This window comes from Chrysemys picta, chromosome 25, assembly GCF_011386835.1.
Source record: "Chrysemys picta bellii isolate R12L10 chromosome 25, ASM1138683v2, whole genome shotgun sequence".
Lineage (NCBI taxonomy): Eukaryota > Metazoa > Chordata > Testudines > Emydidae > Chrysemys > Chrysemys picta.
Genome location: NC_088815.1, coordinates 15943626 through 15956853, shown reverse-complemented (window position 1 = coordinate 15956853; position 13228 = coordinate 15943626). Strand labels below are relative to the sequence as shown.

The 13228-nt window shown below is 48.2% G+C and overlaps 1 protein-coding gene across 9 annotated transcripts in view; it reads left to right on the top strand.

The window, feature by feature from the left end:
- Nucleotides 1-11750, top strand: part of MAST3 (microtubule associated serine/threonine kinase 3) — a 71610-nt gene extending 59860 nt beyond the window's left edge. For all 9 annotated transcript variants that reach the window (XM_042862008.2, XM_065578609.1, XM_065578608.1 and 6 more), the window contains 6 exons: nucleotides 792-992; nucleotides 1600-1826; nucleotides 2039-2161; nucleotides 3988-4124; nucleotides 4868-5049; nucleotides 5778-11750. In XM_042862008.2, the coding sequence (XP_042717942.1) occupies nucleotides 792-992; nucleotides 1600-1826; nucleotides 2039-2161; nucleotides 3988-4124; nucleotides 4868-5049; nucleotides 5778-6991 (2084 nt within the window). In that variant the 3' untranslated portion in view covers nucleotides 6992-11750. The remainder of the gene's footprint in view (nucleotides 1-791; nucleotides 993-1599; nucleotides 1827-2038; nucleotides 2162-3987; nucleotides 4125-4867; nucleotides 5050-5777) is intronic.
- Nucleotides 11751-13228: the final 1478 nt, after the last annotated feature.

Below are 13228 nucleotides of genomic sequence, written 5' to 3'. Positions count from 1 at the left end.
GGGTCCCAGCGTCGTGTCTGGCCTTCTGCTGGGGAAGGAGCCAGTGTACATTGTACAGGACATTTACGCTGGGTTGGCTGGTAGAGGACCAGGCCACTGGAGAGCCTCCAGGTAATCCTAGCTCCAGGGTTCTCCATTACTCCCCATGGTTCCAGTGCAGGGGAGAGATGCTCTGTATTTATGCCCTGTTGGCATGGCACGGCACGCTCTTCTCTCTCCCCCATCATTTCCCTGCCTGTCTTGACGGGTACAGTTGGAGACCTCCAGAGTAGGTGTTTTAAGCTCAGAACAGCCTGCACCGTGCAGAGTGGCTGGGCGTTCGAGCTTGCGGCACTTGGTGGTAGGGGGCTCATCACGTGCCTCAAGGGGACGGTGATCGCTTCCCCTGTGTGTGCTAGCTCGTCTTTCCTTGATCCCTTTTGGGAGGGACGGGGTGGCAGCGTGTGTGGTCTCAGAGGGTGCCCCACATGTACCCTTGAATAGGCACTGACAGGCTAGGGAGGGAGCAACTGATGGAAGAGGGAGCCAAATGGGGGATGGGCTTCTGGGGAGACAGCCATGTGTGGGAATAACCCCCTGGGGACAAGATGGCCCTGGCTGGGCATTTGCTTAGCAGCAGAGTCTAAACCTTGCCAGTTCCGGGTTACCTATGAGGAGGGGGAAGTGACAGGAAGGGCTGTGGCCCTTAGACATGATACTGTTCCAGTGAATGATTCAGAATCATCCCCAGCCGGCCAGCAGCAGAATGGCACTGCAGTAGCATTGTTGCCCCTTTCTCCCTATTTGTCCAGCTGATATTGTCAGTCTGAACCGCATCCGCCTGCGGAGCAACAGCACCGGCACCAAGAACTCCACCCCCAGAGCCCTGGAGCCTGGGCTGGGCCGCAGGCTGGGGAGTCCGAAGAACACTCTGGAGAAGCAGAGAGTGTCTTCAGGAAGCAGAGTGCCTAAATCTGCCTCTGTCTCAGCCCTGTCCCTGATCATCACCGCAGGTCAGTGGGAAGCAGCTAGTGACTCTGATGCAGTGTTAGCTGCGTAATTAGCGAATGCATGTTTCAGTCTGGAACCTCTCTACCATGCACTCCTGCGCTTTGGCTCCAGCTGCCCTGCCCCCAAATGGCGGCCCTTTGTAGCTTTGATTGTCTGTTACACTTTCACCAGCTTGAGCATTACCTAGGAGGCCTCCCAGGCAGTCCCTGCTCAGTTATGCCCTCTTGGGTTCCTCTGTGCCCTCAGCAGTGGGACCCATGCAATGATAACCCTGAACAAGAGCCACAAAGTGGAACCAGCTCTTGGCAAGAGGGAAGCTGGCAAATCTGCCCTCTGCCTAAGCTGAGAGAGTAGCAAAGAGAGACAAACTGCGCAGACAATGGTAAGGGAGTGAGATTTTTAGGCTCCTTTGTGGGGTGGACTGAGGTGCTCCTCACTCGGGCAAAGAAGTTTCTACATATGGTTATCTGCCAGGCCAAGTCCTGTTAAAAACAGCAGAGTTTGGCAGCCCTGTTACTCTTTGGTGTGAGAGGACTGACTCCCCGCTGCTCAGAGTGCCGGCAGGCGCGGGGGATCCAAGGTGAAACGGACACTGTCTGTTGTTTGTAGATGACTGTACCAGTGGAGCCCTCATGAGCCCCATCTCCCCACACTCTCTCTCTTCCAACCCATCTTCTCGGGACTCGTCCCCGAGCCGGGAGTCCTCCCTCAGCATCACCAGCCTGCGTCCGCCCATCATCATCCACAGCTCTGGAAAGAAATATGGCTTCACCTTGCGCGCCATTCGTGTGTATATGGGGGACAGCGACGTGTACACGGTGCATCACATGGTGTGGGTAAGTGACTGGCTGGGAATTCTGCACGTGAAGGGAGCAGCGTCGTGCTGCACAAAGCACTGTGCTCTGCATGCCGAGCAGCAGTGGTGTAAAGGGACTAATGTTTTCTCAAGAGGAGAGGGAGGTGGTGCCGACTGGCAATGAAGCTTAAACACTGTGTGAATAATCCTGAAGATCTGCCTAAGTAACGTTTCCTGGTTCTTCAATTCCAGAGCGTGGAAGATGGGAGCCCTGCCCAGGAAGCTGGGCTGAGAGCTGGGGATCTCATCACACACGTGAATGGAGAGTCTGTGCTAGGGTTAGTTCACATGGATGTTGTGGAGCTGCTGCTAAAGGTAAGCAGCCTGCTCTGGACGTAAACGTGCACCAGGTGCTTTGCTCTCTTTGTGCAGCTTCTTCTAACACTTTGCTACCTCTGCACATGCCTCCTGAGCCCCCGGGAGCGAGCTGCTGGTCAAGACTTGGAGCAGCAAACTTTTAGTTTAATTATCTGAAAGAGAGAGAGGGAATTCACAAATCAGCAGGAGTCCAGCGATAACACCCTCTCTGTTGTTGCTTGGCTTTGCCCACAGACTCGCATGCTGCGTCTGCTCCCCTGGAGCAGAGTTCTCAAACATGGGATATACAGAGCTGGCAGGTCACTGGGGCCTGGCTTGCTCCTCTTTGCTTCCCACCGCAAATTCTATTAAAAGAAGCTGAAAATCCAGCCGAATGTAGTCTCCCATGTAAGCAGTGGTTGGAATTGGCTTAAGGATTTTATGAGGTCCCAAATGCGAGGGTGGGTGGGGCTGCATGATTGCAAAGGGGTGGGAAGACTGTCTTGACTGCAGGACTAGCTGCCCCTCTCTGGTCTCTTGCTGCTCCCCTCAGGTGTCAGGCCACACGACTTTGCCTATCCCAGGGTGTAATTTCACAGTTCTCTCACTCCTAGACTTGGCCGTGGGCTAGAGCACCCTGTGTATGGACCGTGCTTACCCATTAGAGTTCAGACACCCAGGTTCTTCCCTTCGGGGTTGTGTGACCAGAGCTGTTCCGTGACCAAACAGCCGTCTTAAACCTATTGCTTATTTTAACAGTAGGAACAAAGCTTCTTCAGAAAAGAGGATTTTAATTCAACAAACAGTCTCCAGGCATGTCTGTGGCTTACCACCAACGGTACCGTAGGCAGGACTAACTTCTTCAGACACACCCAACAGGTGTCTGAACTCTGGTTCCCTTCTCTTCAGAGCGTGTCCCTTTTAAACTGCTGTAGTCCTTTTGTTCTTCTGTGTTCTTGGGCTTAGACCCTTCTGGACAAACCCAGTCCTGTAAGCTCAGCAGAATATTGAGCCTGAGTCCTCAGAGCCAATGGCCCATAATAGCCCACAAGTGTTGGCTGAGGGGCAGTTTCTCTTCCTGCTTCTTTTTCCTTACAGCCCCCTGTTAAACTAGACCACTATGTGTACACAGTAATATCCCAGTGACCAGGTCAGCATACAGTATTGATCGAGTATTGCAGAACAGCTGCACATCCAACGCAGTGCTCTCTAGAAACGCTGTGGAGAAGTTTGAGAAGCCCCTTGCCCTAGAGGCCGCCTGGCGGAAATGCAGCTCTCCTTGTGGATGCTGGCTGCCCAAAACGTCTGTCTCTTCAAAAGGCAATTCTCGTGGGCTGGTTGGGACCTTTGTGTTTCTGCAGACTGGGCCCTGGGGGCGGGGAGGGTCCGCTCCCTAGTCCTGTCTCCTTGACTCAGCAACAGTGAGACAAGTGTATGTACGTACTATGGCCCACGGACGAGAGATTTTTAATGGGGTTTACACCCTTCCTCAATATGGTTAATTACGGGGGGCCCCTCAGGGCAATGGTGCATTCCATAGGCTGTGCTGGAGACTGAAACTTCAGTGTGAGAGCACCACTGAAATGGAAGCTCAGCCTCCTCACTAACCTATGCCAGGAGCGAGGCGTGGTCTAGCAGTCTGAGCAGTGGACAGGGAGCCAAGACTACCTGAGTCCCGATCCCAACTCTGACAGTGACTCCTGCTGTCGGCTTGGTGGACCGAGTCACTTATTCCGCGGGAGGTCAGACAAGATGATTCTTTTGGGGCCCCTCTGGCCTTAGAATCTGCTGTAAACATGCTCGTGTCTTGTGCGTCGCAACAACTCGCTTGGTGCATTTCACAGAGTGGCAACAAAGTAGCGCTGCGAACCACCGCCCTCGAGAACACATCCATCAAAATCGGTCCTGCTCGGAAAAACAGTTCCAAGACCAGGATGGCCAGAAGGAGTAAGAAAAGCAGGAAAAGGGACAGTCAGGACCGGTGAGTAGAAATAGTCTGGGAACAGGATGACTTCCGTTATCAGGCATCTCTGTGTAGCTCTGACGAGAAGCCGGCACGCGAGCCCTGAAGTATCTGGGGGAGCTGTGAGTTTATTCACCTAAGATGGGGAAGGAAAAGTCTAAATGCTGCCTCAACCAGAGAGAATGATACTTCTCAGTGTTAGCCAAAGAGACCAGCGCCTTCTGTATTTGCTCTTGGGCCAGCATCCCCTTGCTCCACACAAACAGAAGGGGTGGGAATTTACTCAGCTTCTTGAGGCCATGGTGCCTGGCAGTGCTATATTATAGCATGCCCTGGGGAACAGAGGTCGAAGGCTCAGTGAAACAGGCTGTGGATGTCAAGGGCAAAGAATAGAGATTTTTACTTTAAAAATGCCCTGGATGTTAATGGCTGCGGTAGCTTTTAATGGTAAGGTTCCTGTATGTGCTTGTTGGCAGATCTGGCTCTTTGCATCTTGCTAAAGAATATTTTTATAAGGCATCTTTTGTCTGAAATGGTGATGCAGTAAATTCCTTTCCCCATTGTTCATAGCATGCAGAATCCTGAAGAGTTGAGTTTTTGGCTGAAAACTCAGCCTGGAGTTGTAGACCTCCCTAGAAGACAGACTTGGGAGAAATCTTGTTTTTTAATGCCTAAGGGGAATAAAAAGAGGTTTTGTGAAGTTTGTTTCTAATGGGCCCTTCCATGTAAACCCTGCCCCTGGGGCTTTTTTCTTCTCAAAGGAGAAAGTGCCTTTTCAAAAAGATCTCCAAGCAAACGACTGTACTGCACACCAGCCGGAGCTTCTCATCTGGCCTCCATCACTCCCTGTCATCAAGCGAGAGCCTTCCAGGATCTCCCACACACAGTCTGTCACCTGGACCTACAACTCCTTGCCGCAGCCCTGCTCCAGACCTCCCATTAGGTAGGGGTTAGTTCTGATCACGCACCCAACTATAGCTTCTGCTACTTGTGAGATGGCTTGCCCCGTGCTCTGTCCATTCAATGGGTGGTGTATGTGGCTGTATAGCGTGTGCCCTCAGGCTGTTCCTGCAACAGGATCAAGGCTGGGAATGCGACTGGGTCTCCAGGGTTCACTCAGGGGTTTGTGGACGCTCTGAGCCTGCTCCCCCAAAGCAGAACACATATGCTAACTTGTACAGATGGGTGTCTCTATCACTCATGCATTTATGGTGACAGTGCTTTGTGCCAAAGGGCTTGTCTTCCCCAACTGCTAACTTGCCTTTCGAAAGGTATTTTGACATGTTGGAGGATCATAGTGGCTCTTGGGAATAATCTTCCAGAGTAAATGAACATTTCCCTGCAAATTCACAGTAAGGGGCAAGGAAGGAGAAATGCAGTGTATAAAGCACAGGGTAGAATGACCAGAGGGAACACTAGGTCAGCTGTGGTTGCAGCTGGGTTCGTATGCACGTGGATCCCCCTGTAACTTGCAGTGCTCCTTAGAGTAAGGTAGCCAGGTTCCAAACCATTCAGGAAGTGCCTTGATTTGGCGGACATTTCATTCAGGCCCACCGTATGTGAGGCTGATGCTGGAAATGCAGACCTTGCCCAAGCCTGTGATGTGTAGGGAATGTGAGCATAGTATTCATCTCGGGTGAGCTGATCTCTCTTTCTCTCTCTCTCTGGCAGATTCTGTCTCCCCACAGAGCACCTCCCCATCCTCTAGCACCCCCACCTCTCCTGCAGGACACATCAGACCGAGCTCTCTTCATGGGCTAGTGCCGAAGCTCAGTGGTCAGCGTTACAAGGTGGGGCGCCGCAAGTCCACCAGCAGCATCCCCCCATCTCCCCTTGCATGTACTCCTTCCTCAGTCCCACAGCCGCCTTCTCCTCAGAGGTCCCCATCGCCACTACCAAGTTACACCAAAAACGTTCATTCCTTCCAGGGCAAGACCCTATCTCCCCCCACCATTGTCAGGCAAGTGTCTCGGCCCAGGAGTGCCGAAGGCCCCAGGTCCCCTCTGCTAAAACGAGTCCAATCTGCTGAGAAAATTGCTACCTACCTAGCAGAAAAGAAAACCATCAGCAGCCGGAAGCTCACACTGGAAATGCCTCCAGGAGATGGGATGGGGGAGGCTCTGGGGGAGCGGGAGACTCCTGTCCAGGCGGGAGAGCTGTGTGCTGTGGCTTACCCAGGGACCCCCCGAATGAGAGACTGGACAGGGGAAAGGCACGACCGTGACCAGGAGGTCGTTGTCATGAGGAGGCTGAACCTGTCGGAGCGCAGAGACTCCTTTAAAAAGCAAGAAGCTGTCCAAGAAGTGAGTTTTGATGAGCCAGAGCTGGTGCCTGTGAGTGAGGATGGCACGAAAGTAGAGGCCAAGCCGGACAAGGAGCGTGCGCCATGGAGACTTGCCCCTCATGCAGCTTCCTGGGTGGAGACCAGACCAAGATCAGCATTTGGTAGCTCTTCAGAGCCCCCAAACCCAGAGCAGATGCCTACTGTGGTGCCGCAGATAGCAGTTCAAGGGTCAGAGAGTGATGAACAGGAGACTAACACAGCTGAGTGGGAATGCCAAGGGTCCTACCCTATCCAGTTGATGGCCAGGGTCTATACTGAACAAGTGGATGGAACTACAGCAGTGGAATACAAGAGTGTCTCCTCCCAGTGTAGAGAGAACCGGGAGCAGAGAGAGCTCTGTGCGGGACAAGAGCCCTCACCAGCGTCTGGGTCCCCGCATAGGACATGTTGTGGTAAGGACACGGTGGGCTCACCCCAGCTGAGCAAAGCACCTCCAACGCTGAAGTTGTGGGGGAGCTCAGGAATGCAGGAGCATGAGACACCCAGAGCAAATCAACAAAAGATGCATGATCAAGCTCGTAAAAAAGTCAAGGATGAGTAATAGCCACACGTTAAGCAAAAGGAACTGCTAAAGGTGAACAGGTGACAAAGTGACAGGGCTTCTTCAACTCTGCATGAACTCCACAAGGGATCAGCTTCCAGAAAAAGCACACCTGTGTTGGAGACTGACATACCATCCAGCTGCTGAGATGCGCTCTTCAAATTACATACCTGCATTTTGTGAGAGTAAATGCATCTGAAACATTTTTAACATCAGACCTGGCAGGGGGTGGGGAATAATTTGACCAATTTACTTACAAAATGTTTTTGTACTAACTGGAAAGATGTTAATATTTTTGTAGAGCTAAGGAAGCTGCTCTGTTGTGATGGCATTTCCTCAGCAGGACCCCGTTGTAAATAGAAAGGACTAGACATGAATCCTTATAACTAATTTATTACCTTTATAAGCTAAGAGGAGGCATCTGAGGGCATCTCAACTGACTGTGCTAGGAGAAGCATTACCGCTGTTTTGTAAGTGTTTATAATCCCACCTCTGAAATGCACTATATGTTTTCTGTCATTTCTAAGAACCACTAGTTTTGCCCCTTTTGTTATTGTCAGTTTCAGGTGGCAAGGCACAAAGAAAACAGTTAAGAGACAAGCTTTAAAATACCGTTTTTGGTAGGGATATGCACAACAGGGTATGTCTTGGTGCTTTGATCTTCATACAGGTGTCTTCTTCCTCCCAGAAGAGCTGGTCTTCATTAAAGGTAAAAGCAGTAACTTTATAATGATGGGATTCCTGTTCTGGAACAGACCAATGGTCCATCTAGTCCAGTACCCTACTCTTGCCAATGCCAGATGTCTCAGAATTAGGCATAAATTTCCCTCTCCCCAATATGTTTGTTTGGGAAGAATTTTTGCTTTGGTGTTTTATGATGCTCCTGGGCAGGGGACTGATTGATGCCCACCAGGAATGTATGAATCAAGTATTACAAATCCCAGACAAACCTTGTTGAACAGTTTCCATATCCTGGCCTTGTGTTGTCACTGGCATTGAACATTTCTCCCCCAGAATGTCGTATATACATCTCAAACAACAGCTCCTCTTTAGTGTGTGCGCTGAACCGCTACTCTTCCACTTCTTCTTCTTTGACATGTTGACTTGGCCAATTCTAGGACACAGTGGTACTGATAAAGGGCAGCACGGCTCCGGGCCTCTGTGTGCGTTTGCCAAGATGAGATTGATTTTGTATGTGAGAATGAGAACTCCCTTGCTGTGTGTGGCCGGTTCCCATCTATGTTAATTGATGCTGCATGTAAGCCATGGTGTTTGGGGTAGAAAATGAATGTTTTAGTAACCTACAGAAGTTGCCTGTTTTTTTCCACATTGTGGTTATCTTTCTTGGCTAAGTAAGCTTGGGTGGTAACATATTCAGAGCCTTCCAGTGGCTGCTAGCTCAGCCAAAGGGGTTTCTGCAGAGTGAGGTGAGCTGCTCCCTCCTAGGTGCTAATTGTGTTTCCTCCCCACAGAACAAGAGACTCTGCTGAGAATCTTACCATGTCTGCCTCATGGCAATGAGGGTCACCAGGTTGGGCTCATCAGGAGTGATTTAATCATGTGACTCTTAGTTGCAAGAGATGGAGCTTGGGCATCTCCTGGCATTTGGTGATTGATCCAAATTGCTCTTTAGCAGCTGAGGAAGTTGAGGGATTTTCACTTGAGGCGCTTCTGGCAAGTGGGGATGCACCAAGGGATTAGACTCCTTTAAATCATGAGAGCGAGACCTGATATATTGGGCTAGAATATGCCTTAGTGTTAGTTTATAAGCCGCTCCAGGATTCTATCTGTTGGAATCAGAAGATGACACCTAAGAAGCAGTTTGACAACTGGGATTAGCCCATGAGCAATATCTATCCTCCTCTTGTCGCATTGTTAGGTCCTGTGTTCCCTGTCTTCATGCACCTTCTAGTCCAAATCAGAGGACTAGACATGATGGGCAAGGAAAGTCTGGACTGGCTAATGTCCCTCGGTGCTTTCTACCTTTCCTTGAATCTGCAGCATGTGAGGACTGTCATGATTCAGCTCAAGGCCCTGTTGTAAAGGGTGAGCCTGCAAACCCTGCCCTCTGGCTTGACGTGCTGAATAAGCAGCCAAGTGCAGGTTACCTCTTGGCACCAGATGTCTAACCTTGTTTAACTGTTCCTGTTTTCCAGCTGCTCTTTTTTTTTTTTCTGGTCCCATTCATATTGTGCGCCCATGTTAAAGGGAAACAAGAAAGACTATGAATTTAACTTGACAAGAGACACCTTCTTAAGCTCTTTACTGTGAGTAGAGCCAGGGAACATTAAGAGATTTCTTCAGAGGAACTTGCAGATTTGTCCATTTTTCATTTAAAAAAAACACTTGAACATCTCTCCCCCCAATCCCTCATTCAAACCTCATCACCAACAAAGCTGATGTAATTATTTAACGTGTTCTCTACCCCAGGTATGTCCTTTTCCTCTCTCCCATATAACCGTGCTCTCAATGACAGCTCCCAGGAGTAGGGCAGGGCAGTACCACCTGCCAGTCTAGCTTTTCCAACTGAAGCTCTCCTAACTCATTTGGAAAGTGTATATTCTTTAATAAACAAAACACAAATAGAATGTATCAGTGGCTATTTCTGTTGTCAGCCTTGTTCAGGGGCTAGAACAGGAACTCAACCCTCAAACAGAAAATAATAGCTGGGGTTTTGCATGTAGTGCTGGGGGGTTTCTTTTTATGACATCTGGGCAGATTATGTGAACTTTCAAGGACTCACTGGTGCTTCCCTGTCACTTGTGCATTCCTGCCACATTAACAGCATCTCAAGATTTGATTCTTTTTTAACTTCCAATTTTAAACTTTTTAAAGGAAAAGAAAAAGTAGAATTCTCGTGGTCTGACTTCCAAAGACTGTTTGAGCTTGGACACACTTTTAAATGTCCATGCAATGGTCAGTTTATACTTTTAGACATGTAGGCAAAACCTAGATAGTTGTAGAGGTTTGTAAGAGTTGTATGATCACCCCATCTGGTATCTCGTGCATGAGAACTACAGCACTGTACTGCTTAGTCCTATCCTCTGAAAGTCTTCGTTTTTTCAGGCTTTGTGTAAGCAATAGGATTGCCAATGAAGATATAATAAGTAGGCAAGCTATGGGTTTGATAGATCTGTCAGACCTCGAAGCTCATTCAGGGACATGTATGTCTGAACCAAATGAAAATTAGCTGAAGGGTTACTGATTACTTGTGACTTTTTAGAATGGGGAGGGGGGGGACAGGACTTGTTTTCAGACCGCCTATTTTAGACAAGATTGATTTTTATAATTGTATAGAGGGTTTTCGTTTGTGTTTAATGCTTTTTTTTTCTTGTAACAAGAGATTTAAATAGCTCTGAGCCAAAATAAATTAATCAGTTTGATCATCTTTTCTGAGATGTTCCACATGAGAGGGAGTTGGTTAGGAAAAGCACAACTGGAATTTATCCATCTGTTTCCTTCCTTCCCTGGGCCAGGTTTCAGTATCTTCATGCAAATATTAACAGAGTTTTTGTTTGTTTTCAGTGATTTGTAGTTTCTCTGCTGTATTCTGCTTACAGTTAGTTTCTAAAACCTTCCCCAGGATGTGCTTTCAGAACATACAGACATTCCACAGAGGTTTCTGAGTGAACGGAGCATTTAATTAGAGCCCTACATTTTTATTAAAAATGTAATAAACTACACTCGGTGTTGTCTCAGTTGTCTTTAGTTGTAATTTCTGAACTCCCTTTCCCTCTTGTGCTGGTGGATTTTGTATGAAGAGTCCCTCTGGCATTTTCCAGCATTTCTAAGGTTTTATATGATGTAAATGTTTACATTTGATAATGCATGTGTGTTTTTTCTAACTGCAGTGTTTGCAGAAACTGACAGTGCAAGTATTGGGCTTTTATGTCAAAACACTTATTTATATCCCTCCCTGTATAGTTTGTATTGCGATGATATCTAACCATGTGCGCAAAGTTGTCAGAAAGGTATTTTTTTATTATTATTTGTATAATGCTAATGTCTATGCCATTTTGTAGCACCAATCCCACCGTAAAGTGATTCCTTTTCCCACCCCAGACTTGAGAGTAACTGGTGATGCTAGCTTTCTATTTTGATTGCTTATTTAAGCAGAATTTGGTTTTTTTACGTTTGTGTGGCTGTTTTAAATTGACTGCTTCTCCTGTGTTAATCCTTGTAGTAGTTTACCCAGAAAACAAGCAAACAATAATGTTGGTGGCCAAGAGCATGTATTAATTCCACATCATCAGCCTGTGGAGGCACAGAAGCACTTTCTGGTCTTGGGGTTTAGTGAACGAAATGGTTCTTTGCTAGATGACAATGCAGAATGAAGTGTTTTTGCTTCTGAAATGACGTTGCCAACAATTACTCTCTGTTGTAATCCTGTTTCTGCAGAATCAGTTGTTGTTTCCTTTTTTTTTTAATCTCTCTTATTTAGGATAGGTTTTCTGCTTGCTTCCTCTGCCTTCTCTATTAACCACTCAGGAAGTTAGCATTGTTGTTTTGAAAAAAAAACTAAAAATGGACATCTCCTTTACCCTGAGCAGGTGTAAAAGGGTCTAAACAGGACAGTGGCTGAAGAACTATTATGTCAGAATAAAACTCGTTTCAGAAGTTGTATTCAAAGGATTTTTATGGAAAATGTCTTAAAAGTAAGCAGGACCTTGTCTTCCTGTATTGTACTGAACGCTGGTCTTGGTATGAATATATTCAGAAAAAGTTTCCTGTTGTAATAAAATTGTTCCTTGAGATGGAATTGAAGTTCATAGTCTTCTGTTCAAGGGGGGACTACTTAGTTCAGAACAGCTGATACTGAAGCTTTTAAAGAACATTTTGGAAATAAATTTCTTATTGCTCCTGCATGTTCACTATCCAATCTTCCTGATGTGTAACACAAAGTAAATGACGTGCAGTGTAACAACTGCTTCAATTCCTTCCAGATTTTGCAATTCCATGCCTGTGACTACACTGCCTGTTTGTTCCTTTGTGTGAAGATCTTGTTGGATGGCAGTTCACATCCCAACTTCAGCCAGTAGATTCTAGAGTAAAATCCTGAAATTAGCTGAAGCACTAGCCTGATGCAGTCAACTCAGCCAGCAGGCTCAAGGCCAGGATTGCATCTGTGGTATTGACAACTGATCTGCTCAAGTAAAAGGATGCACAAGAGTGACCAGCCCAAGGAGCTAGAGTATAGTACCTGGCACCAGCAAATATTTCCCATTCATGACCTCCTTCCCTTCCTTTGCTCTGCCTGTAACAAGCTCACTGCAACCCATGATCTACATCAGTGGTGCACAAACTTTTCCAGTCATGCTCCCTTTACCATTGGTCACCCTCCCTCCCCCCCATCACTTTTAATCAGAAGTAATCCCTTACTTCTGCGCTGCTGCTGGCGGCGGCGCTGCCTTCAGAGCTGGGTGGCTGGAGAGTGGCTGCTGTTAGGGCATTCATATTGTTTCCAGTACAGGAGGACTTTTTTTTTTTTTTTTTTTTATCCTGCTCCTGTCCCGCTCTGCAGTACTGTCACGGAGTCCCCGGGCGATGCTCTGGAACTGCTCCCCACAAAGCCAGTTGGGACTTTGGGGAGCCGTCTCTCCCTCGGAGCAGACTGTCTTCAGGGCAAGAAACTCACACGGCTTCACCTCCTGGGTCTGACCTTGGAGCATTCAGCATATACTCCTCCGTGCGCTTCTCACAGTGAGTCCGCCCAGGCGGGGTCCTGGGGAAGCCAGAGGGTCCTGCACGCACCCCCACTTCGCAGTCAGACGTGACTCTTAGCCAGCCAATAAACCAGGTTTATTAGATGACAGGAACACGGTCTAAAACAGAGCGTGTAGGTACAGAGAACGGGACCCCTCAGCTGGGTCCATTCTGGGGCCCAGCAAGGCAGACACCCACGTCTGCCCTCCCTTCCCGTCCCCAGCCAGCTCCAAACTGAAAACCCCTCCAGCCCCTCCTTTCTGGCTTTTGTCTCTTTCCCGGGCCAGGAGGTCACCTGATCTTTGTTCACCTTTAGCTATTCCCTTGCAGGGGAGAAGGGCCCCAGCCATTTGTTGCCAGGATACAGAGTGTCGGCCATTTATGCACACTTGGAGACTTAAGAAATGCATAGGGGAAACTGAGGCACGCACACAGTATTCAGAGAAAACATTAAGAACAGTCCCACTTCATCACAAATACCTACTCTTTTTATCCCACTCCCGCTATTATGGCAGTGGGTCCTGTAGGATGCAT